General features: G+C 47.7%; 2 protein-coding genes and 1 non-coding gene across 4 annotated transcripts in view; 1 reads left to right on the forward strand and 2 right to left on the reverse strand.

Annotated features, from left to right (window-relative positions):
- Positions 1–823: 823 nt before the first annotated feature.
- Positions 824–7,455, reverse strand: RGS9BP (regulator of G protein signaling 9 binding protein). The gene has a single exon (XM_020873205.2). It carries the CDS (start codon positions 6,635–6,637, stop codon positions 5,924–5,926), a length of 714 nt encoding a protein of 237 aa, XP_020728864.2. The 5' UTR covers positions 6,638–7,455; the 3' UTR covers positions 824–5,923.
- A 238-nt stretch (positions 7,456–7,693) lies between these two features.
- Positions 7,694–26,254, forward strand: part of ANKRD27 (ankyrin repeat domain 27) — a 60,421-nt gene continuing 41,860 nt past the window's right edge. The window contains exons 1-2 of one of the 2 annotated variants that reach the window (XM_020873180.2): positions 7,694–7,822; positions 18,441–18,572. In XM_020873180.2, the coding sequence (XP_020728839.1) occupies positions 18,471–18,572 (102 nt within the window). In that variant the 5' untranslated portion in view covers positions 7,694–7,822; positions 18,441–18,470. Of the gene's footprint in view, positions 7,823–7,948; positions 8,135–18,440; positions 18,573–26,254 lie in introns of those variants that run through there. The other variant, XM_020873181.2, reaches the window with a different exon arrangement.
- On the reverse strand, positions 12,164–12,236 carry TRNAE-CUC (transfer RNA glutamic acid (anticodon CUC)). The gene has a single exon. It is a non-coding gene; the product is annotated as a tRNA-Glu (tRNA).

Raw genomic sequence — 26,254 nt, forward strand, 5'->3', positions numbered from 1 at the left:
GGCCTTTTGCCACAACTACTGAGACTGAGTGCTGCAACTATTGAAGCCCATGCACCTAGAGCCTGTGATCCACAAGAGAAGTCACTGCAATGAGAAGCCCACCCCCAGAGGAAGTGCGGCCCCTGCTCGGGGACAACGAGAGAAAGCCCACGCGGCAACGAAGACCTAGCACTGTCAATACCCCATGAAGTCTTCATCATCATCATCAAACTCAGTTGCCTCCGACTCTTTTGCGACCCCATGGACTATAGCCCACCAGGCTCTTCGGTTCATGGGATTTTTCCAGCAATAATACTGGAGTAGGTTGCCATTTCCTCCTCCAGGGGATCTTCCCTACTCAGGGACTGAGCCTGTGTCTCCTGCATTGGCAGATGGATTGACCACTGAGTCACCTGGGAATCTCACCCTATGAAGTATACCCTCTTATTTCTCCCATTGTAAGGATATGGAAATTGAGGTCAGGGAGATTAATGAACATCTTCAATAAGAATGGATCAGAATTCAGGGGTACCCAGGACTCTGTAGTCAGTATTCCTAACCTTGATGCTATTGTCTTGATAATACATTTTAAAACATGCTTCTGTGTGCACCCATGGCTAACTCATGGATAGCAAAAACCACCACAATATTGTAAAGAAATTATCCTCCAATTAAAATGAATTAATTTAAGAAAAATCATGCTTCTGATTCCCTGTGGGTAAGATTCTAAAAGTTCTGCTTTGCCTGTTTGTGGCTCCTGGTGGGGTAAGGGTGTGTGTTCTGAAATCATTTCTCATTAAAATTGAGACCCTAACTGTTAAAATTTATATTTTAATAACTAACATTTTCTAGATAAGAGCATTCAAACTTTATTGTAAAAACAATATAACAATATTAAATACAAATATATTGAAAAAATACCATTTATAATCCCACCAAACATTAACAAACATTTTCACTTATGTATATTTCTTCATAGATCTTCTCTATGTGCCTGACACATACCTACAAACAAAAGACATTCAAATTTGCTTTCTGGAGATTTGGTCCAGTCCATGCTCCCAATGCAGGGGGCCCAAGTTTCATCCCTGGTCAGGGAACTAGATCCCACATGCTGCAACTGAGTTTGCATGCTGCAATTAAAGATCCTGCATGTCACATCCTGAATGCCACAACTAAGACCCAGCACAACCAAATAAATAAGTATTTTAAAAATTCCTTTCCTGACAACAGCATGTGGAAAGGACTCTTAAAAATTATTTTGTCAACAGGAGTTTTCATTTGGCTTATTAACATTTGTCATATAAGCCTTAAGGTTATAACATTCTACATTCAAACACCAGAGAAGAAGGATGATGAAGATCTCAGAGTACTGCAATGAAAGCACCCAGAATCCTCTTTGGAGTGAAATGAAAATAAGCAAATAAAAGAGAGGAATGCTTTTACATAAATCTAGCCTGTGCTCATGGACGCAGGGCATGTAGTCAGTTCTTGTACCTTTGATCAGTTCCTAAGAGCTAAAGGAACAGTATTTGAACAGGACTCTGATCTATGTTGACCACAGCCAAATAGTGTTCTTATGGAGACCTACTATTCTTCCTGGATTCCATCTTCCATGAAAAGAAGAGTTTGATTGTATCGTAGAAAAACACCTGGAGATTTCTAATCCTGGCGTCCTTCTGAACATCTCTTTATGTAATGAAATCTGTGAAGTATAAATATGTTGACCAGGAAATTCACTTCAATTTAAATGTACATGAAGAAGATTAAGAATAACTTAAAATATCATAATAGTTGATAGCTGAATCATTTAAGGGTGCCTTTTCCAACAAAGTTACGAATGCTGCATGTTATCTTCCTGCATTGCAGGCAGATTCTTTACCAGCTGAGCCACAAGGGAAGCCCCTTTAAATTATTAATAACCATTTTAGTTAGAAGCATCATTCAAACAGTAGACACGAAGCCTTTTACTTCCAACTAGGGTCTGATGCCACATACAAAACAACCCATACTGTGCTAGTTCCCCAGTATCAGGTAGGCAATGCCATTACAGTTCTGAGGGTACAGGGCAGTTACAGAAAAGGATTCGCCAAGACTCCATGACAAACTATGGGATTTCACATCTGTAATTTACCAGAATCAGTTTAGGTTGCTGGGTACAACCAAGTGTTTAATAAACACTAGGCCTTCTTGGATTTAGAGTCTGAATTTAAAATTCTAATCTAGATACTATAAATAAGTAGCATTTTTACACACTTACAATGGACTAAAATCACAGTAAGCTTAGTTCATTCTGATTTTTAAAATTCATATGGAAGTTTACCACCAGACTAAGTTTAGATAAACTGTAAGATTCCATTTTAATATGCACCAAAACCAACAATAACAACCCCTCTCCACATCCCCGCCCCCTCAAAAAAGCCCCAGACAAAATAACTCTTCCCTGTCTAACTGCATTCTGTTAAATGCTTTTGAGTTCACCAGTCAGGACCCTCCGATTTCGCAGATGACGGAAGGGAGACACAGGGAAGTCAGTGATTTGTTTGAGGTACTTGGAGAGAAAGGCAGAGCCCTGCCCACTGCAGCTGGTCTGGCGTTGTAGGAGGAGGCACTCCCCAAAGGAATACAGAAGTCAGTCCTATAGCACTTCTATTTCTGAGGCTGCCTTACAGGCTCACACTTCGGGGCTTGCACCCTTAACAAACACTCATTACAGAATAGAGAACCGCATCCTAAAAATCAACTGTCTAGCTAAAAAAAAAGTATGAACGTGCATGTTGAAAAAAATGCAGCATGATCAGGGTTCTCATGAAACCCAGAACTCTCTTCAACCCAAACTGCTTTTCAGTCATTGGACATCACACATCTCTTATGTAGTTTACTGTAAACCTTAGGCAAATCATGAATTTTATGCTCTGATTTGACTTCCCAAAAATATTTTCCCTTGTGGCATTTAAAAGCATACATTCTTAGAGTACATAAAAAAGAATTTGCCAGGCATTTTTTTCTTCTATAAACATTGTTCTGTTCTTTTTTCTTAATAGGAATAGTTGAAAGTTTCCATGAGAAGTGTCTTGACATTACGAGTACTTGTCAGATCAGTCTCAGATAAAGCTGTGCTATTTTCCCAAAGGAGAAGCCAGGTATATTTTCTCTTACAGGTATTTAACATATGATAGATTTATCAATATAACAGCACTTAATTTTTGAGGTAAAGACCCATCCTTTCACTTGTACCTTTAATTTAGGAAAGTTGACTCTTAACCACCATACCCTATATACCCTCTATTAAATATTTGTAATTTTTAAATGACTTGTATCATGGTATAAGATCATATCAAATGTTTTAAGAAATTAATGACTTTGATATCCAACCTCTAAATTGAATCAGACTTCTACCAGAAAACAACCTCTTGAATTATACAGAGAAATGAGATCAGGGAGATATTGTCATAAGACAGACTATTACTCCAGCAGAAGGTGATTTTGCTCACATCACAGAGCAAGAAGTTCTATTAGGCAATGTTACAACTCCAAATAATGCCAGATATTATGAATATTTAACAAAGAGGTATTTAGGTTAACAGAGCCACAGGATAAATATGTTCATTCTAATTCAGCTTTTTTGGTGTGTCTACAGTACTTTATCACTGATTTCAGTGAACAGTGGATTCTTAGAACCAGGTACACATCTGATTGCACGTGTAAGTAAATACTCAAGGATCTGTCAAGTGGATGGAAAGAGTGAAAATAAAGACATTTGCTTGTTCCAATTGCCCCCTATGGGTTACACAACTTCTACACTTGATCTTAGCCAAAAGGCTGAGAAGTGATGACTACACAGCTTCTAACAGGTTGTTTCTATAATAGATTCTGATGAATCATGAACCAAAACACCTTCATAAGAACAGTCACAATTTTATAGATCAAAGAATATATTTAGGGCTTGGTTTTTAGGGATATTTTCCCACACTGGGTCACAATATGTCCCAGCCTGAGAGACATGAGGTGACAGAGTCCATGCTATGTCCCAGGTGGATGAGAAAGTGGGGAGTTAGAAAACTTCCTATGTCATTTCTGAAGGTATCCTGGGAAGGCAGGTGTAAAAAGAAATTTACACAGCCCAATTCAGATTCACCCAGACTGGATGAAACAGAAGGAGTTCCTGTTATTAGTTATTGTTGCAGAACTCTTAATCAGCCTAAGATTTTGTGGATCTTTTAAAACCATTATCACAGAAACACACAAACAGGTCCTGTGGTTTAACTATCTGTGTGTTGAGGAGTGGGACTGGGTGAGCGAGGCTGGGAGAGTGGTCCATAGGAGTGAGCTGCTGGTACTGATATCTACTTTTGACCCTTGGCCCTTGAAACTGTCCTGTGAAACACTGCCCATTCCCTCCTCCGGGTCCTCTTTCTCCCTTCTGGGGTGAAAAAGAGAAAAAAAATTTTTTTACCACTTTTCAGCCAGTTTCTGGGCTTTATTCCAAATTATCTTTAGAGTTAAATGCATCTGTTTTTTCAGTCTTTCTTCCCCAACAACGCTCTCTCTGAACCACAGGTGGGGAGTTGGTGGCACTGCTCAGGCAAATTCCAGCCTGGGACCTAGGGTGTTTTCCACATTTCCTTATTTATTGCCACAAAGAAGCTGTGGCCACTTAACTTCTGTCATCTGCACCTGTGGTTCCAATAGTTTATGCTATGATCTCCTGCCTTAAGAAGACAGATTTTCAAAATAAATGGAGATGTTTGTTTAGCAATCTAAGTACGTAAGTAAAGATACCATGTATGACTCACTGGCAACTGTATGAACTTGTGGCCAAATGTCTTTTATAAAAAATCAGCTTTGATAGTACACAATGTGGTCATATGATTTTTTTTAAACAGAAGATCTTTTTTTTAAGCTCCTTAATTTTGAAGTTAAAATTTAGCTGTTTTACGTTCTGACCCACTCTCAGGGTTGACTGGTCTCAAAACCTCTGTTCCTTACGTTCTGACCCACTCTCAGGGTTGACTGGCTCAAAACCTCTGTGTCCAGTGATGTCACTTGACCCTCTCAGGGGGGGCGTTCAGGTCAGGGAGTTGTGCAGCTCCCTCCAAGGCCAGCTCTCCTACTGGCTAGCAAGCAAATTCCAAGGGATAGATAGGATTAAGGGCTCCAAAGAGGATTCCCCAGTCCTCCCCCAAAGGAGGATCAAAAACTCTGGTCTAGTTCTGGAACAAAAATAAGCCCCAGTCAAGGAGAAAGTGCCTGTTTGGATAGACTGCGTCCCTTCCCAAAGCTTGTGTCCCACACAGGGAGTCATTTTCAGCAGGCAAGCAGGTGCAGACGTGTGTAATGCTGCCCTGTAAGAATGCTCTTTGCATGAACTGCTATTTGCACACTCTCCTAAGCTTAGGCCCCAAAGGATGAAGGTAATAAAAACTGCTCACATCTTATTACCAGTTGCTTTCTTGTTCCAGGAAACAAAACCAACACACACAAACACAAAACAGCGCCCTCACCCCACTCTTCATTTCACCCCATCCTCTTTCCAAACTGCCTCTCTCCGAGAATGGGAATCACCCGCAGGGGTGGGGGCACCAGGCTCAGCCTCAGTGTAAACACGCCCCAGCAGCACAGGCGGTAAGAGGAATCTCAGGTCACTGTGAATGGTTTTCTATTAATAGGGGATAAAGCTCTTGCATATATTAGCGATAATGCCCTGGTGGCCCGCGCAAAATTAACTCCTCCCGGGCCAGCAAGAAGGAAGCCACGTTCTGCCCAGACAGTTGTGTGCTTGAAACACGCGTACAAACATACACGTTACACACACTGTGCTTTAGAACCGCTCCCCTTAAACATGCCAGATCCCATTCCCATCCCTAGTCCAGGCGGTTGCAGAGGTTCTCCAGGGGTGTCTCTGGAGAGGGGTTGGTGGAAGCGGGGGCCCGTCGGGTACCGGTCAGCTCAGCTTCGCCACGCACACCGCCAAGGCTACAGCCACCAGCAGCACGGCGCTGAAGATGGTGGCGGCCTTGGCCTTGCTCAGGTCGCAGGGACCAGTGCGCTGTTCTACCGACACGCCGCCCACCGAGGAGACGCCGGCGCTGGCGCTGGACAGGAGCTCGGCACCTGCCGCCTGCCGGGCCTGCACGGTCCAGCGGGGCACGTTGACCTTCATCTCCATATCCTGGATCATTTCGCCCACCTGAAGGATCTCCCGCTCCAGCTGGTGCAGGTCTTCCACGTCGAAGTCGCGATGCGCCTCGTGCCGCAGGCTGCGGACGCTCAGGGCGCGCGCCGCTACGCCGGTCGCTCCGCCTTCTACCCCTGTGCGCACCAGCGGCCGCCGCGGCTCCTGCAACGGAAACTCAGTGCCCAGGGCCAATGCACGCCGCATGTCGGCTTCCAACAGGTCCAGGCAGCCGGAGAAGGCCACCCAGAGGCGCTCGAATTCGGCGCGCTCCTCGGCTCCCAGGCTCCGGTCGCGCAGCGGGGCAGTCAGCCGGACGCGGATGGCCACCGCCAGCTCCTGAGCTTTCTGGCGCGTCTTCTGCAGCTCCTCTCGCAGGTTCTGCGAGTCTGCGGAGCCGCCGATGGTCAGCACCAGGTGGTGGTAGCATGCGGTCGCCTTATTAAGAGCGTCCAGTAGCGCTTTGCACTCCTCCTTCGCCATGGCGCTGCTCTCTCTCGCAGCCCGGCCGCCTGCGCCCCTCTCACCTTCACCCTCTCAGCGCAGCAGAATGCAGCCAGCCTCGACGGCGTTTCCCGGCCGGACGGCCCGAGCACTCCTCATGGCCAGAGAGGAGCTTGGCGCTGCCGCTGCTCAGGGTCCACGACATGCGCTTCCGCTGACCCGGCGCGGAGAGAGCCCTATTAGCTGTTTGCCAATCCCTCATCCATCCTCCCGAGGTGCGCTCCTACTCACACGCCGAATCTCTGCGCGGCCCTCGCCTCCACGGTAGCACCTGCGAAGCCCGTGTTGAGGTCCCCATCCTGCTCCCGTGCCGTCGCCAGGGCTAGCGGGTCGCTGAGCCACTCGCTCTGAGCGCCTTAGCCGCCGCCAAGGGCGGCCGGGTCGGGTTTCTTAGGATCCGCCCACCCCCGCCCGTCCTCGCTGGGCGCTCCCATCCCACGGACCAGGGATAGGCGGGGCCCTGCGCGGGGAAGTCACGTGCAGGTCCCCCATCTCCCCCTCCTCTGCACTCCATTACAGTCTGCAATATTAGCGCTCAGCAGATCCAACCCTCCTCTGTTTTTGAGAAGGGGAAACTGAGGCTCAGATTTAAAAGAGGGGAGGGGGATCAAGATCACGCCATGTGCATGTAAGTGATGAGGCTACAACTCGGGGGCTCTGACTCTTAGACCCAGCCAGCGACGGAAGTAGTATGCTTCGTAGGACTGGACACCCCTGTCCTCCAAACCGAGTAGTAAAGGGCAATCTGCGGGGCGGGAAGGCTGCCCTATCTCCCCATCCTAGTCCAGCCCGCTTTCCAGCAACAGAGCTTGGACCCCACCCCTTGTGTCAGATGTGTCTTTCGGCCCCGCCCCCTCCCGTTCCAGGCAGGCGCAGTCGAAGGCTCTGGGCTGGTCCAGCCAGAGTAGGAAGTGTTGCACGCCTCCTGAGCCCCACCCCCGGCTGGGCGGGCTCAATGATTGCTCTGAGCACGCGTCACTCTGAATAAAGACAGCTTCTCATTGGTCTGACCAGAGTCCTAGGGTGCGACTCCGCCCAACGGGGGTGGGCGGTGCAGCAGTTCTGCCGCGTTGGGGTGGTGGGCCCTGAGGTCTCTACCGAGGGGCCAGGAGGTATCGGTGCCACTCCTGGAAGGGCGGGGAGTGAAACTATGTAGCCTTTTAAGTAAGTGTCCTCCCTCCTGTCTCCTCCCGCGCCTCCCTTCCCTCGGGACGGCTGCGCCTCTGGGCCCAGAGGCCGGGCGGGGCCTCGGAGCGGAGAAGGGGGAGGGGCTCTTTCCTCCGCCGGCGCCCCAAGCTGGGCTGGCTGTCCCCGGGAGGCCCCCGAGGCCTGGGCCCATCGCGGAGTGGACTGCCGCGCCCGCACTCTCCAGCTCCCGTCCGCATCCTGGCTCGCTCTGCCCCTCGTGTGTGTTTGCGGGTCGAGGGGTGGGGTTGGCGAAGAGTGCGCCCTCTGACTCCCGCGGCATCAGGACAGGTTAGCAGGGATCCCGGGAGCTCTGGGATCCCGGGAGCTCGGACTTGGGGGCAGCAATAGGCAGGGCCGTCGCTCACGGGCTGGGTGGCTTCTGGGGTTTAAGGGAGGCCTGGCGGGGCGGGTGGAGGGGAGGCTGTGGATGGGAGGCTGTGGATGGGGGTGCAGATCCTCGAGTCGGGCTGTCGTGGTCCCCGTGGTGATGGAGGCGCTGGGGGGAGAGGAGGGAATCCCTGCCAGCCTGCCTCTCATGGGGCGGGGGTCTCCTCTTCCTGCTGGGTTAAGATTACCCCGGGAAAACTATGAAGCACCAAGCGGTGTTCTGGATTCTGGGTCTGTTCAGTTCTTTTCGTTGAAAATGGACTGCCCATTGGAGCGTGAGCAAGGCCTTGCAGCTCTGGCCGCCCCTGGAGGTGCTGGGGACGTAGTCGCTTGCGGTCGTGCAGGGCCACAGGGAGCAAGTGGCGCGTCTTCCTTGAGGATTTAGGACATTCGGGGAATGAGGAAACTGTAGGGGACTCCTAGTTTGCCTTGGGAGCTGGAATTTTCCAAGTTTTGTGGGTGTCCGGAAGAGAGACCCCTATTTAGATTAAGTAATGCACCCTTCCACCAGCCCTAGAGAGGAGCAGCAGATGTTAGCAGGATATTTACATTTCCAGGCACCTTGCCAGGTTTGGCATTGAGGCAGCCGCCCCTGCCTCCAACCCCATCCAGAGGGCTGGGTCCGGGGATCTCTCACGCAGCAGTCTGTCCTTTAATTGGATGTTTCAGTGGTGATACTGTGGCCCTTGGCCATCTCAGCCACCTATGAGCCAAATGGGGCCTTGACCGAGAGCAAGAGTAGTTTTTAGGATGAAATGGGTAGAAGGGAGGAGAGCCCATCTCTTCTGGGAGCTCTGTGGACAGCAGAAGGAGATGAAGCTGCAGAGGTGGGCAGGAGGCCAGGAATAAGAGGGCCTCCATGCCAAGCGGAGAAGTTGAGAGTGCATCTGATAGGGAGTGCACAGGTCTCAGTGTTGGAAAAATCCTGTCTTTCAGGTGGACAGGTTTGCAGTGGATCAAAGGTCAGGGCCTGAAGGCCTGGGGCGGGGAAGGGGGGGGAATGCCAGATGGAAGCAGAAACAGGTAGGTCTCACACGTCCTAGTGGCAGAAAAGCAGATGGGGCCCTGAAGCTGGGTGGCCATCTGCGGTGAGTTCTCCTCACCTGGCCTTGTCACCTGTGATAATCCCACTTGGCAGCACTGCTGGGAGGGGGGCAGTAGTGTTTGCCCAGGGTCTGGGCTCCAGGTCCTCATCCTGCCTCCTTGTGGCTCGTGGACTGTGTTGCTCTCATGAAGGCAGGTGCTGGGATTTGGTTCTACACATGTCTGCCTCTGTTAGTGTCTTTTTTTTTTTCTTTCAATGTGGACCTGATCTTGGCCAGGCAGCAGTAAGCAGTGGCATGAAGTGAGATCTTGATTTCCTAGCCAGGAATCGAACCTGGGTAGCCTGGATGAAAACCAGGAATCCTAGCCACCGGAACAGCAAGCACTAGAGGCTAGAAGCTATTTTTCCCTGACCTCTGCCACCAGTGCAAAATGCATTTCTCACGGAGCCAAAAATGTAAATGCAGGTACAAAGTTTACTAGAGACAAAGCGTAACAACAAGTGTGAGAAAGCACAGAAAAATTGTTTCGTTAAGACAGAAGCGAGACAGAGATGCACACCCGGAGAGGAAGGGTGTGGACGTCTCCCCTCGTGAGGAGGGGCACAGAACAGAGGCAATTGTCATTTATATAGGACGGTTCTTCCGATTTTAGTATCTGTAATATCTGTGTTGCTGAAGCGAGCACAGGACAGTTCTTCAGGGTCTTTGTTTACCTTTAGCCGATTATCTGGTTTCTTTTTCCACACCTGAACTGCTCTAGGACCCTCCCCAATATGTGTGCAGAACTTTTTTCCAGGATGGATTCTGGCCCAGAGGTCTGTGGGATGCCCTTAACATCACATGTTATGGGGTGGTGCCCCTGCCTTTTTGACCTTCAAGGAGCCTTTCTGCACATGTGAAATGTCTCCCTTGGCCCAAGGCCAGGACATACTTGATCTTTTAACAGGATTTAGTCTCACTCTGCCCCTGCCATAAAAATGCCCAGTGTCTGGTTATTTACCCAATTCCTGTTGCTGGTTTTTATATCAAGGTGTAGATCTCGAAATATAGACAGGAGTCTAGTCATAAATATGTCATCCTGGAGCCCGTTTGTCTCTTGCTTCAGGAAATATAAACAGGGGGCTGGTGATGAATGTCAGGCCTGGAGCTCATCTTCTTCCCACCCCAGGAGGTGTGAATAGGCCAGTCGTAAATGCCTAGCCTGGAGCCCATCTGTCTCCTCCTCAGACAGTTTTTAAAGTCTTTGTTGAATTTGTTACAATATTGCTTCTGTTCTGTGTTTTTGATTTTTTTTTTTTTTGGCCCTGAGGCATGTGGTATCTTAGCTCCCCAGCCAGGGATCGAACCTGCACCCCCTGCATTGGAAGGCAGCGTCTTAACCACTGGATCACCAGGGACACCACTGTTAGTGTTTGAGTCAGGGCTCTCTGTTTATGAAGTGCCAGGGTTAGGTTGGTGTCCAGTAACTTCCTCCTTCCCTAGAGGAGCAGGGGAATGTGACCACGTGATGCTAGATACCAGATCTAGAAAGGGTTCAGACACGGAGAGTCAGACACGATTTGTCCCGAGGTTGCTTCCACATCCGAGAGAGCACTGAGAAGTGGTCCTTGGTGCTCCTGCCCAAGGGAGTTTGGTCCAGTGACTCCCCTGCATTGCCAGGAACAGGGTGTGGAGTGGCTTTCTGAGGGGTAGCTGTGTCCCTCCAAACTTCCCTGCTTCCAGCCCTCTTCCAGCCCTGAGGCCTTCTCTCCCACTGTGAGGCTCCACATTCCAGCCAGCTCTGTGCTTGGCCTGCTCTGAGCACGTTTGGTTTTGGCTTTTTGCCAGCGCTTGCAGGCCCAGCCCCTCATCCTCCCCTGCATGTGGGCGGTGGATTTCCAGCTCCTGGGAGAAATATAATCCCTCCCTGGGAGCTCGATCTTCCTCTAACACCTCACTGTCATTTTGTTCAAGTGGACCAGCAGTTGTTGCACATCTGCAGGGAGTCAGGCAGCCAGGCTTCAAAGTGCTTTGAAGAAGAGCTTTGAGAAGCATATGGACAGGAGCCATAGACGTTAACAGAAGGACACAAGTGACTGTAATACCACACGTTACATCATCAAATTGCTTCCATTTGGTATTAGGAAGAGATGCATACCAAGTTTTCCCTTTCTGCCTTTTCCTTCTCAGTCACACATTAAGCCCGCTGGAGAATATTGCTCATCAACTGGAGAATACGCCTGGTGAGGGTCTATGGTCAGGGCCCTGGGGGGGCGGGGGGGCAGGAGCAGCCACAGCAGTGAGATTTCGGCAGGGGGTGCATCTCTGGGAGGTGCAGGCTTTCCTGGGCTAGCTTCTGCTGAGCTAGGCTGCACCCTATCACCAGATGGTCCCTGATAACATAGACTCATCCGGGCTGGCAGGACAGTTAAAGACCACAAAACCACGGGTGTGCACACCACCTCCTAAAATGCCCAGCACTGGGCTGAGGCCTCGCTTGACTCTCCTTTTCAAAATAACCTCAAATAATTCATGTGCAAGGGTATTTGGTACCTCTGACTAACTTCACTGGATTTTCTGTAAATCATTTCATCATTTGCACTTAAGAAAGGGTGGAATTTTATGGGTTTTTTTTTTTTAAGGAGTTTTATATGAGGTTTCATACCTTTTTCCCTCACATGTGGTTTTAAAATACAAAACCAATTCTTGCAAGTAAACTTGTCAGATTATTTTAAAGCACATAGCCCTGTATAAGAATTCAGCTCTAGCATTAAGCATTATTACATATTAGTATTTTTATTTATTTATTTGGCTGTGCCAAGTCTTAGTAATGGCACACAGGATCTTCTGTCTTTGTCATGGCGTGCAGGATTTTTTAGTTTTGTTGTGTGGGAGCTATTAATAGTTCCCTGACCAGGGATCTAACCTGGGCCCTCTGCATTGAGAGTGCAGAGCCTTAGCCATTGGACCACTAGGGAAGTCCCTGATTATTACGTATTTTTAACACTGGGACCGAAAGGTCAAGAACAGTGCTGGGCAGAGTTCTCTGTATCCCTACTGCTGGACAGGATTCAGTCATTGGCAACCAGGAGACTGATGTCCAAGAGCAGGCGTATGACTTGGACTGAAAAACAGCCAGCTCTATCCCATTCACCAGCAGCGGGTGCTGAGAGTCTTTTCTGTTTACAGTTCGTGCATTTGAACCCAGCGTTTTGACGTGACATTCAGGGCCCTTCCCTTCTCTTGCTGCCCCTCTCTGACCTGTTCAGTCTGGATTCTTATTATTTCTCAGAGCTCATTTTCACACCTGGTCAAGAAGAGTTTAGCCTTGAGTTTATTCCTGTGCTTCCCAGGAACGTGTTCCAGCCTCCTGATGCTTTGGCCCTGCTGTGATCCCTGCCAAGGATGCCTCCCACACGCCCCAGCCCAACCCCATCCCTGGCACTGCTTTCTCCTTACCTTTCCTGGCACTCTTCTGTTTCTGGTTTTAAGTCTTCTTGCTTCCCAGCGAGGTGGTTCGTTCCTCCATCAGAGCCCACCCTTGTCAGGTCTATCTTGTAGGCGTGGGTGTTGGGGCTCTGCCAGCATCCTGTCTGAGGAGCAGGAGGAGTGTCCCTTCTCAGCTTTAGTCTGACCTTGTCTCATCCTGTTTCTCGTGTGGTTTTTATCTAAGGCATCTTTACTTTTGTGCTCCGCCGTGTAGAACCAGCTGTGTCCGGAACCAGCACAGAACTTTGTGTTCTTGTGACTCTGCCCCAGCCAAATTATATTATCCAGTTGTTCTGGTAGGGACTCATAAAAGGATTATCTGGGCTCCAGTAATAGTTGCCTTCAGCGATTTAAATACCTAAATGGTTGCAGAGCGGGGGCCTGCCGAAGGGATTATATGGAGCCATTTTCATGCTAGGCTCTTCTCCCTAAGAGGATTTGCAGGGAGCTTAGGGGACTTCTTCAGGCAGTCCTCAGGAGGGCCTGCAGCCAAGGCAGCCCAGGCTGGACCAGACCGAGGGGATTTGATGCGGAGCCTGTTTGGCTGGCTGTCACGGGGAGTTCTCCTATAAGGGAAATGCAGCGTGGAGTCTGTGCCTCCGTGGCTTGTGGGATATAACCCCTAGGCATAATTATTTTTACATGATGAATGCAGTGGTTAAAGGGATGAGTGTTAGAGTAAATTCTGACATCCATCTAACCTTGATTTGGACAACTGACCCGCAGTTTCTTCATCTGCGACATGGGGCAAATGATACCTGTGGTTATTGTGAGCATTAGTTGTATTTAGTTACCTATAGTTATTGTGAGCATTCAAGTGGGATGAGAATGTGTAGAAGTCATCACAGTGTCTAGACCAAGGATGCTCTCAAATAAATTGTGGCTGTTTTCAATGTTAGACTTTAGGGATAGAATTCATAATGCACTTAGGCATACAGTTCTGGTGTTTTCCCAAAGAGGCATTTTGGAATACTGTTACATAATGAGAAAGTAATTCAGTTTTTCACTTATATTTCATTCATCTGCTTGTATCAAGGGTAAGATTACTTGATGCCCTTTACTGTTGCTGATTTTCTCTTTTTAATGAAAAGAAGAGGCTCAAGTTCAGAACCTTTGGCAGGCAGTGGTATCTAGCCAGGTTTTAAATAATGTCAATTGGCTTTATCATTTTTAATTATAAGATTATCTGAATGGGAAGTGGTGCTGTTTTTCCATTTAAAGTAGTGATAAGAATTCTTTTAAAAATAAATTTTAAATGGGAGTAGATGTTTAAAGGAAAATGTCAAACATTAACAATAGAGCCGTTGTGTACAACTGGGAAGGTTATTTATTGCACAAGTGTCCTACCCCAGGGGAGAAGAGGTGTTGGCCAACTAGGCTAGTGTGTAGCCTATGAGCTGCTTACTAAGCCATGTGCTTTGGCACAGGGCTGTACCTGCGGGAAAGATGGGGTGCCTTTTTGTAATTCTCACGAAAGCACCATGTGGGCTAGCAGAAAGTGACAGTACATTGGTGTGTACAGTAGCAAAAATAGTGAGGGTAACATGTAAATGGAAATCCTGTAAGACAAGTATTCATTTATTCCATTGTTCAAAACTGAGGTGGAGGCTCAGAGAGGTGAAATAACATGGCCAAAACTCTGATTCCTTTTCTGTGTCCATTTTTCATATTCCTGTCTCATACTTCAGTAAAAACCACACTGATATATGGTCAGGGGAGTAGACCAGGCATATTGGAAGCCCCATTCACAACAGGAGCAGATCTTTATAGAATATATAAATAATGTCTAATAAAGGTTATACGTGGTCTGTGATCTCTCACAAAATTAAATTCTGGCTGTTCTGTGTCTTCATTGCTCTGCACAGGCCCTCTCTAGTTGCGGTGAGTGGGGGCTCCCCTTTCGTTGTGGTGCATGGGCTTCTGACTGTGGTGGCTTCCCTGGTTGCAGCGCATGGGCCCTGGAGCGTGCGGGCTGCGGTGTTCGTGGCACACAGGCTCCGTAGCTGCTTCTTATGGGCTCTAGAGCACAGGCTCGGTCGTTGTGGCTCTTGGGCTTAGTTGCCCTGTGGCATGTGGAATCCTCCTGGCTGCTGCTGCTGCTAAGTCACTTCAGTCGTGTCCGACTCTGTGCAACCCCATAGATGGCTGTCCACCAGGCTCCCCCATCCCTGGGATTCTCCAGGCAAGAACACGGGACTGGGTTGCCATTTCCTTCTCCAATGCATGAAAGTGAAAAGTGAAAGTGAAGTCGCTCAGTCGTGTCCGACTCTTAGTGACCCCATGGACTGCAGCCTACCAGGCTCCTCTGACCATGGGATTTTCCAGGCAAGAGTCCTGGAGTGGGTTGCCATTGCCTTCTCTAGGAATCCCCCTGGACCGGATGTCAAATCCACTTCCTCTGCAGGTGGATTCCTAACCAGTGGACCACCAGGGAAGTCCATAATCTATGATCAAATGGAGAAAATTTAGTTGGCAGATGTAAAAGAGGATGAAGGTAGAAAGACATACCATGCTCATGAAGAATGATTCATTATTATAAAGATGTTGACTCTCCAGTCTATAAATTTAGTGGTTACAATGAAATTCCCAATAGAAATCTCATGGAATTGATAGACTGACTCTAGTTCATGTGATATTGTAGAGAATTAGGTATAACCGAACAACTTTGGAGAACAGGGGGAGAAGTCTTCCTCTATGAGATGTCAAGGCTTATGATGAAGCCATAATTATGTAAATTTATGTGGTCTGATCTTCTCCTAAAGTAATCACTTCTAGCTAGATGTGGCTATTAAGTATCTGAAATGAGGCTACTATGAATTGAGCAGAATACACATCAGATTTTGAAGACTAGCTAGAAGTAAACAGAATGTAAAATATGTCAATAATTTCAAAGCATTGTTCACATGTTGGAAATATATTGTGCCTATATTAAATAAGATAATTATCAGTTTTAAAAATATGACTACTAGAAAATTTTAAATAATATATGTAATTATGTGTAATGTAAATACAGTTACACTTCTCACATAAATCTGTTGGATGGCACTGGTCAAGACCGTTGAAACAGTAGGGCCCAGAAATAGGCCAAACATACGTGGAGAGTTGGAATTTGACAAAGGTAGCATTACCAGCTGGTGTGAAGGGGATACAGTATATAAAAGATGATGATGGAACAGTTGGCTTATGCTATGGACTGAATGTTTGTCTCCCCCCCCCCCGCCCCCCCACCCCACCCCCGTGCCCCCAGCCAGCCCAAAGTCATGTGTTGAATCCCTAATCCTAAATCTGATGGTATTTGGAGATGGGGCTTTGAGATCTAATTGGATGGGGTTAGGTTAGGCCATGAAGGTGGGGCCCTCATGATGGGATTAGTGGCCTTATAAAAGGCAGAAGTGACAGGAGAACTCTTTCTCTACTATGTGGAATTACAGTGAGAAGGTGACCAACCCATACAGTCCAAGACGTGGACCCTCACCAAGAACTCTACTATAGTAGCACCTTGATTTTTGACCCCCAGCCTCCAGAACTGTGAGGAATAAAATGTTTGTTGCTTAAGCCTCCTCGGTCTATTGTATTTTGTTATAAGACCCTGACCAAACTAAGATTACCTTCAGAAAAAAATTAGATGCCCAGTTTATAGCATATATAAAAATAAAGATGAATTGAATTCCAAAAAATGAAAAACTTTAAGAGTCTTGGAAATTACAGGGACTATTTTTGTGGCCTTGGTGTTGGACAGGATGTGGTTTCAGGTAGCCTTTGCTGCATAACCAGCCAGCCCCCAGATTCGTGACTTACAACTGCTAATGTTTATTGTTCCTTACAATTCTGTGGGCTGGCAAGGTGGTCTTCCGCTCGTCTCACCTGTGCTCACTAGTGTGGGTGCACTCAGCCAGTGGGCTGGCTTTGCTCACTGGACCCCTTCTCTCTCCCTCCATGGGCTTTCATCACATGGGCTTCTCTATTGCATGGTGATCACATGGTGCCAAATGAATGAAAGTGAAATCTGCAAGGTCTCTTGAGGCTGACACTTGGAATCACAACATCAATTCTGTCTGCTTGATTGGTTAAAGCAAACCACAGGGATGGCTCAAATTTGAGAGATGGGGAAATAGACTCCATCTTCTCATAGGAGGAATGGTGAAGTTAGTTTACAAGGGGGCATGCCAAGATGTTAGGCTTTCCTTAGCTCCCAAGACCACTGACCAGTAAGGCAAAGATGGACAAGTTCACTTTTATTTCTGAAAACACTCATTTGGAAAAATGAAGAGACAAGTCACAGATCAGGAGAAGATATTTGCAACATCTTTTAGTGTCCAGATGTTGAGAGAGCTACCAATTGGAACGAAAAGGGCCAACAACATGTTAGAAAAGTGGCCAAAAAACATGGTAATTTATAGCATGTAAAGAAGTGATGTTCAACTTTATTAAAGAAATGAAAGTTAGAAACAGCGAAATAGCTATTTTATACCCAGACTGGCATAAATGAGCTGGTCTGACAACTCCAAGAAGCACTGGCTAGGATGTGATAGGAGGAAGGGGAGTGCTCATGGACTTTGCAGGGAGGTCGAAAGTGGTCCAATGTTGTCAGCATCTGGTGAAGGTGTAGTTGTATGCTGCAGTGCCTTTCCTAGTGACATTCCTAGATGTGTACTCCAGGAACACATAAGAATGTGAGAGTGTTGGTGTCAGCATTATTTGTAATACTGAAAATGTGGAACCAACTTAAGTATAGGGTATTAGATAAATTGTGTCATGTTCACTTCATACAGTACAGCAGAAATTAGTAACTTAATAGGAGCTGTGTGGATCAGCACTGATAGAACTTGAAAACATAACGTTGATGGAAAAGATGGAAAAGAATATGCTCCAGATGACTTAGAGCGTGATACCATTTATGTAGATTTTGAAGCCCATAAAACAAGATTTTGTATTATTTATGAATATATGAGTTTAAAGGAGTAGAAATGTCAGCAAGAAGGATATAGAAACAGCTTTAAGATAGTGGTTGTCTCTGAACAAGGAGGAGAGGATGGGAGGGAGGGGGCAGATAGGGGAACCAGTCTACTCTGATATACTTTATTTTTGAAAAGGGAATCTGAGGCAAGTATGGCAATGTGGTAAGATTTGGTAATCCCAGGTGATGGTGGTTTAGTCGCTAAGTCGTGTCTGACTTGTGACGCCATGGGCTGTAGCCCACCAGGCTCCTCTGTCCATGGGATTCTCCAGGCAAGAATACTGGAGTGGGTTGCCATTTCCTCCTCCAGGGGATCTTCCCAACCTAGGAATCAAACCCCGGTCTCCTGCATTGCAGGCAGAGTCTTTACTGACTGAGCTATCTTGGGTGGTAGGTTAGCATTATTACTCTACTTTTCTGTTATGTTTAAAATATTTCATTAAAAACATGCGTATCTTTACCATAATTTGGGTCATGTAGGATGTTCTAAAAATAGCTGTTGTTACTTTTGCAATTATTTGGAGCGTAACAAGATTTTCTGAACATGATTTATATGTTTAACCAGTAAAAAAGTCATCTTGGAACTTGTGGCTTTTCTTTGATCTTTCCTGACAGTTTGTTAGATCTGTAGAGTAATGCATGTCAGGGATGGTTTTGGACATTGCCAGCTCAGAACTGTTATGTGACACTCCAGTCTGAAGGTGGTCATTTACGGCTGTTTCCTCTCTTGTCCCAGGAGACTCACTCTGCCCCACCTGAAGTCCATATGGCTCTGTATGATGAGGACCTCCTGAAAAATCCCTTCTACCTGGCTCTTCAGAAGTGGCGTCCTGACTTGTGCAACAAGGTGGCCCAAGCCCATGGCATTGTAAGTGCATCGATCCCAATGGTGGTCCTTCTTTGCTGGGCATGGGAGGCCTACCTACAAATATGGTAGACTTCAGTTAAATTTAGCAGGAGTCAGATATAGAACTGCTCAGTGCAGCCATCCCCAGACCATGCTCGGCATGTGGACAAGCAGAGAGGAACCGCCCTGAGCAGCTTCCTCCAGGCAGTCTCCTGAGATTGCTCCAGCCCGGGTGTAATCCTTTCTTTGAACTCTCAGCCCCCAGGATCACCAGTCTCATGGTAGTGACCGCTGTTTCTCCTGTTTCCATGTTGAGCAGGAGGGCTTCTCCAGGGCAGAAATCATATCCTTCCTTGTCTGTGAGATGGGTGCTCACTCCCAGAGTAGGGGAATGTGTGAATGTAGGGATATGTCACCTTCAAAGGCATTTCCTAAAGAGGAGGAGCCGAGAGAACTTTCGCAGTAGAGACCACAGCCTCAGAAGCTTCCAGGGGCAGCCAGGTAACAGGAGCCAGAGAAGAGGGAAACCGTGGTCTGTTGGCGGGGTGTCTGCTGCCTGGAGGAAGGAAGGGCCCGCACTGCAGGCCTTTCTTCTTTCTGAGGTTGGTGACTTGGCTGACATCTTATTTACACAGCATGGGATACAGAGGGTTAGCTGGGCACCTTTGTGCCGCCTGCCTATGGCAGGGCCTCTTCATTTTTTTTTTACAAAATAATTTGTATGTATTTATTTGTTTTTGGCTGCACTGGGTCTTTGTGGCTGTGGGGGCTTTGCTCTAGCTGCAGCGAGCGGGGGCTACTCTGGAGTTGCGATGCTCCGGCTTCCCATCACCGGGGCTTCTCCTGTTCACAGCACCGGCTCTAGGGCACGCAGGCTTTGGTAGTTGCTGTGCGTGGGCCTCTTCCCTCCCTGCACTGTCCTCTTTTCTTCTCCTGCTTTTGTTCCTGCTTCTCTTACCCAGTGATGGGGTTTTAGGTGAGTCAGGTGGCCGAGGATTTGAACCAGAGGAGCAGTGAGTTAGCTCAGGTTTCTCTGCAACCTTAGAACTGACTTTCTCATGCTTAGCACCCCCCACTCTGCCATCAGAAGCCTGTTTTTGTTTTTTTCCCCAAGTCCCTTCCGGTTTTTATGATTGGTTTTGTGATTAATATCTCTTTCCCAGAATTTTTTTTTTTTTACTTTGGATTTTAAAAGTTATAAACTTCATTATTTCAAAAAAAAATTAAGAGAATACAGTTATTTCCAAAGAAGAAAATAAAAATCTCATTAAGTTCACCACAGGTGTCCACTGTCCTCTGTTCATTTCACAGTAGCTCTTAAATGCTGCTCTGTATAAGGCACTAGGTTTGATGTGGGAGATTCAGCCAAAAATACGAGTAGGCAGCACGATCTTTACCCTCATGGATCTCTTCCCAAAATTCTAGTGGGAGAGACGGGCGTACTCTGGGTTAATATTTAACTAGTTATGGTGAAGTGTCACAGAGAAAAGGCCCAGACATCATGTTAACTGAGAGGGCCTGACCCAACTGGGGAAATATTTCCTTCCCATCTTTGTTCTATGGTGTTTTAGAAAGCAATACTGTCTAGGCAAGAGTGTGTTATCACAGGCAACTTTCTCTTGTTAAAAGCGCCGTGCCGCAGACTGCTGTCAACCTCTCAGGAAGCCCTGGGGGACCTGTCTTGCTTGTCACTAAGTTGCCAGCACTTAGCACTCCCTGTCACCCAGGAGGTGCTTTTGCAGCTGCCAGCTCAAAATCCCACTCAAGCTCACTTTAGCAAAAGGGGAATTTGGAATAAGAACGTTAGCATCTCAGTCACCTTCCTCTCCGGTACATAGAGGAATAGGACGTGCTTCTTCTTTTTTTTTTTTTAATTTTATTTTTTAGCCTGCAAGGTGTGCACGTGAGATCTTAGTTCCCTGGCCAAGGATCAAATTCTTGTCCCCTGCATTGGGAACGTGGAGTCTCAACCACTGGCCCACCAGGAAAGTCCTGGGAGATACTACTTAAGTTGCCATCCTGAGATCCCAAGGGTGCCCCAGGCTTCTTATTCTGGCTCCTGCTGAGATCCACAAGGGGCTGTGTGGGGCCCACATTCAGTAGACTCGAGAATCAGTGAGGCCAGCTCCTCAGGAAAGGGCAACTGTGGGAAGGAGCCGGCTGTCACTGTCCTGTTCAGCCAGGCCAGGTGTTGATAACCAGCTCCTGCCACCTGTTGGCCGTGTGATGGAGCCCCGGCTCATCTAACCTGTCCTATTGCTCTTTCTGGGTCTGTTGGTTGAGTGTAAAAAGTAGAATATCCCAATGACCTCTAGAAGAGTGCTCATCCTTTCTGCCATCTCTGAGGGACCCACATGGCCTCCGCAGGTGAATGCTATATTTCCTTCCATGGGGCTTGGCCACTGGGCTGAGTTTGTGCTAAGTCACTTTGGTCGTGTCCAACTCTGTGGCCCTGTGGACTGTAGCCTGCCAGGCTCCTCTGTCCATGGGATTCTCCAGGCAAGAACACTGGAGTGGGTTGCTATGCCCTCCTCCAGGGGATCTTCCTGACCCAGGAATCGAACCCACATCCCTTAAGTCTCTTGCATTGGCAGGTGAGTTCTTTACCACTAGCATCCCACCTGGGAAGCCTGGACTGAGTTTGGTGGCCCCTGAATCTGCCCTGGGGATTAGGGTCCTTCACTCGGCTCTAAAAATGTGAAGTCACCACTTTTTGTTTACTTTTTTATTTGGCTGCACTGGGTCTTCTGCACAGCATATGGGGTCTTAGTTCCCTGACCAGGGAACAAACCCACGTCCTCTGCACTGCAAGGTGGTCTCTTAACCACGGGCCACCAGGAAAGTCCTGACGTCACCACTTTTGAACATGTGTCTCCCCAGGGTTAAATGCCCTTCACCTCTTCCTCTGCAAATGGAGCTAGCAGGCCCCCTCACACGACAGCTGAGGGTGCAGGCCAGCTCTTCCCCTCACCTGTCCCAGGCCCTCCTCGAGTTTGACTTCCTTCCCGAACCTTCCTTTGATGGGGCTGCCCCGTGTCCAGCCCCATTTGCTCTTTGGCTGGACAGTGGAAGCCCATCTCCTAAAGTTCCTTCTAATTCTGACTCCAGAGACCTGTGACGCCCACACACTGTCTCTCACAGTCACCTTGCCCTTGTGACCATCCAGTTATTATGCAATGAGTTTTCTTCAGAGCATCTGCGTAGGCCTCCTGCACCCTGGGGCTCTTGTTCTTGGGGCATTGGGCAAAAGTTCTCCAGATTTCCCTGGTGGACCGGGGGTGGGTGGGTCCATTTACCTGTAGGGAAAACAACAGTGGCAAAAGGAGATGACATTTAGTCCTTTTACCATGGCCCTGTAATTACGGGTCTAATTATGGGGTATGCAGGCTTCTGAGGGCTCACCTGAGAACCTACCATCGTGACTTCTAAGTTCCAGGGAACTGACTTTCAAGAACATGCTTGTACAGCCCAGCTAAGGGCGCTGAAGTTCATATTCCAGTTCTCGGAATTTGCTTAGTAGAGCTTCATCTGACAAACACCGAATATCTCCTCTACTCCGGGCCCCACACTTGGTTTGCAGGGTTACACGGAGGGATGGGGGACACGACATACCTTCAGGGACTTCGATGAACAGGTCATTTGTAGGCCAGAGGGTTGAGTATTAGGACGGAAGTGGTCATGTGCTCCTGTGGAGTAGCCGACCCAGGCAGGGGGAAGTCAGGAGGGTACCCTGGAGTAGGTATGACTAATGGTAATTCTTGTTTTTATGCTTTTTTTTCTTTAATGACTATTTTTTAAAAATTCTTTATAAAGGGGTTATAATAAAAAGTTTTATCATTAAGCTCTGAACTGAGTCCCTAGCTCATGGGCTTCTCAGCAACTCTGAACTTGGCGTCTCCCACACTGACTGCTATGGCTCCACAGCCTCCGTTCCAGAAATAGTCTGATCCACCCTCCTGTGAGGGCACTTGGCACCTGAGCCTGCCTCCCGTGGGCGGCTTCAGAGCCACCCACCGCTGATCCCACTCACCCCTGTCTCAGCAGGAACCTGGTGGATGGATGGAGCCACAGAGAGCCAGCCACTGGCTTCTGCTTGCCTTGAAATGCACCAGGCAGCCTTGACTGCCTGAAAACTTTGGGAGAGTCCTTGAAATTGGAGGCTTCCCTGTTCACTCAGCAAGCACTGATTGGTATCTTCTGTATGGTGAGCCGTGGGCTTGGTAATGGGGATTCAGTGCCTCGGGAGCTGGTCACAATTATTTAAGGAGGTGGAGAAGGTGTGTGTACACAGTGGGGATGCACACAGGATGCAGTCACAGCGGTGGTGGGGTGAGCGGTGTGTATCTCAGAAGTTCCTGACCCCTCGGAGGCCCCGCCTCATATGAGACTGTGTGACCCCTGCATCCTCTGAGCTGGAGTAGGGCAATCCCTTGGCCTGCCGTTGGCCACCTAAATCCCTCAGGCCTGGGTCATGCTGTCCTCTTGCCTGGGGCCAACCCTCTCATCTCCAAGATCTTTTTGTGTTCCAGGTTGCAGTGAGGACATCTAGGAGCCTTGAGGCTGTTTCTTGATTCTGGCTCAAACCTGAAGGCCTCTTGTTTTTTAAAACCACACTTTTATTAACTAACATTTGAAAGTTATTATGATTTTCTCACTTTTTTTTCCTCTTCTCATCTGGTACCACTAAGCCCATCTCAGGACCTTTGCACATGCTTTCTTCTGACAAAAGCGTTCTTCCTGGGACTTCCCTGGTGGTGCAGTGGTGAAGACTCTGAGCTTCCACTGCAGGGGGCATGGGTTTGATCCCTGGTCTGGGAACTAGGATCCTGCATGCTGTATAGTGTGCCCCCCCCCAAAAGTTTTTCCCTTAGATCTTTACTTGGTGGGTCCTTCTCTCCATCCATTCCTTGCTCAAATGAGGCTTTCTTAGAGAGCACCCCCCTCTCCACCTTAACAACTTGACCTGAGTTAGCTAACCTTTGCTCCACTCCAGGCATTCTCTGGCTTGATGCCCTACTTTATTATCTGCATAAAACTTACTGATATATGGAATCTGTTATATTGTTAAAAAAATCTGTATACCCCACTTAGAATGTAATGTCCATGAGGACAGTTCACCATATCTCCAACAGTGCCCAATGTCATGAGTATTGAATGGAGAAAAGAACAGGAAAACCAAACTCAAATTTTAATACTTACTCGAATAAAGTTGGCTACCCGAAAATTTTTTTAAAAGTTATTGTGTTTAATCTCAAACACGAACCAGTGAAAAGAATCATACCATGTGCCCCTGCCCCCATCACTCAGCTTCCACAGCGCCGGGCTCAGATGCCAGCACTTATCACTTCGACCCCCGCTACCCTCTCCCCTCGGCCAGGGGATCACTTGGAAACAAATTCCAGAAAATTATATAAGGTAGTCATACTGGCACCCCACTCCAGTACTCTTGCCTGGAAAATCCCATGGATGGAGGAGCCTGGTAGGCTACAGTCCACCGGGTCACTAAGAGTCAGACATGACTGAGCGACTTCACTTTCACTTTTCACTTTCATGCATTGGAGAAGGAAATGGCAACCCAGTCCCGTGTTCTTGCCTGGAGAATCCCAGGGATGGGGGAGCCTGGTGGGCTGCCGTCTATGGGGTTGCACAGAGTCGGACATGACTGAAGCGACTTAGCAGCAGCAGCAGTCATATGATTTCATCTGTAAATCTTTAGGAATGTAGTTTTCAATGATAAGGACTTAAAAAAAAACCACAACCTCATGCCATTATCATAGCTCAAAAATTCCTCAGTGACTCTTTGGTGATGTTGTTCACTATGCAAATCTCCCACATCATCTCATAATTTTTTGTTTGTTTTCCAGTTGGTTTGTTTAAATCAGAATCCAGAGGAGATCCACACATTATTGGTTTTGTGATTAATATCCACACATTATTCTGGATTTGATAGGCCTTTGTTTTTTTCAGTTGAAGTTATGGTTCAGGTCAGTTCAGTCATTCAGTCGTGTCCGACTCTTTGCAACCCCATGAACCGCAGCACACCAGGCCTCCCTGTCCATCACCAACTCCTGGAGTCCACCCAAACCCATGTCTGTTGAGTCGGTGATGCTATCCAGCCATCTCATCCTCAGTTGTCCCCTTCTCCTCCTGCCCTTACAGTTATTTACAATATTGTGTTAGTTTCAGGTGTATAGCAGTGTTGCAGTGATTCAGTTCTTTTTCAAATTCTTTCTCATTACAGGTTATTACAAGGTATTGAAGATAGTTCCTTGGGCTGTACAGTAAATCTTTGTTTCTGGGTATGCCTTTTAAATCATTCTTTTTTCTCTTAACGTTACTGAGCTAAACTTTCAGAGCAGTTAAACTGTACCTACTTAGTGTGAAAGTTGATCCATAGTGACACATCTATAGGCTTATGAAGCCATCACCTCAGCCTTAAGTGCCTTATTATTGTGTTTTTAATTTTAAAAAATTCAGTTCAATTAATAATTATTATTACTTTTTAAGCTGCACTGGGATTTTGTTGCATACACACGCTTTCCCTAGGTGCAGTTCACGGGTGGAGCAGGGGCTCTAGAGCATGCAAGCTAATTAGTTGTGTCACAGGACTTAGTTGGCCCATGGCATGTGGGATCTTAGTTCCCTGACCAGGGATTGAACCCACATCCCCTGCATCGGCAAGGCAGATTCCTAACCATTAGACCACCAGAGAAGTCCCTTAAGTTTCTTTTTAGCTATATCCCTTTGTTTCCTCATTTTCCTTCTTTCCTTGAAATTCATGTATCCAGGTCATTTATCCTGTAGCCTTTCCTACCTTCTGGCTTTTGCCAGTTGCAGTCCTGTGTTGGTGTTCACCAAAGTCCTCTGGTCTCTGTACTTCCTGAACTTGGTAGCTAAGTCTAGCTCCGGGTCTGATTCAGTCTTGCTGTTTGCGGAGGGGCAAGGCCACTTCATACACAGCGGTGATCTTTCATCAACGAGGGCCTCTGTTTCCTGTTCTGAGGACTTGGTATGTCCCTGTCCCCTGTGGGGAGAGAGGCCGTGCTGCTCTTTCTGACCTATCTAGCGAAGCTCCTGATGACAGCTGCTCTCAAAGGCCCAGAGTTTCATGGTGTCTTTGCAGGGAACTCCAGCCGGGCCTGGGCTGTGTTCCCATCACTGGCCTCCAGGAGGTCTCAGGACAGGGCAGCGATGGGTGTGGGTGGTAGGAGTTTAAGGCACGGCTCTGCCACTCTCTGTGTACCCCCGGACAAGTTGCTGAACTCCCTTGAGCCTTAGTTTCCTTGTCTGTACGATGGGGACAGTGCAGAAGCCCCTAGCCTTGTTCCAGCTGCTTCAGGAGTTGGGGCCCTGGTCAGGGGCCCGGCTGGTCAACCACCTTGGTCGTCTTCTTCCAGTTGCATTTGAGAGCCTCCTCTTAAATGTGAGTCTCCGGGCCAAGCACAGATCCATGTGGATGCCAGGGCACCTTCCTTTGCTGTGCTGAGCAGAGAGGCTGATAGCAGGTCAACGTGGTGGCCACGGTGGGACCAAAATTCACGTTTCAGGTTGAACCTTCTCCAAAGACAGAGCCTGGCACCCGAAATATCCCTGGTGGAGATGGCAGCCTGAGCTAGGAAACCCTATTTCTGTGGCTGGTACAACCAGCTGTGATCACAATTGGGCTTAAAAAAAGCGTAGAAAAAAGATGGGAAGGAAACTGT

This window comes from Odocoileus virginianus, chromosome 20 (genome assembly GCF_023699985.2).
Source record: "Odocoileus virginianus isolate 20LAN1187 ecotype Illinois chromosome 20, Ovbor_1.2, whole genome shotgun sequence".
In the NCBI taxonomy this organism is placed as follows: Eukaryota; Metazoa; Chordata; class Mammalia; order Artiodactyla; family Cervidae; genus Odocoileus; species Odocoileus virginianus.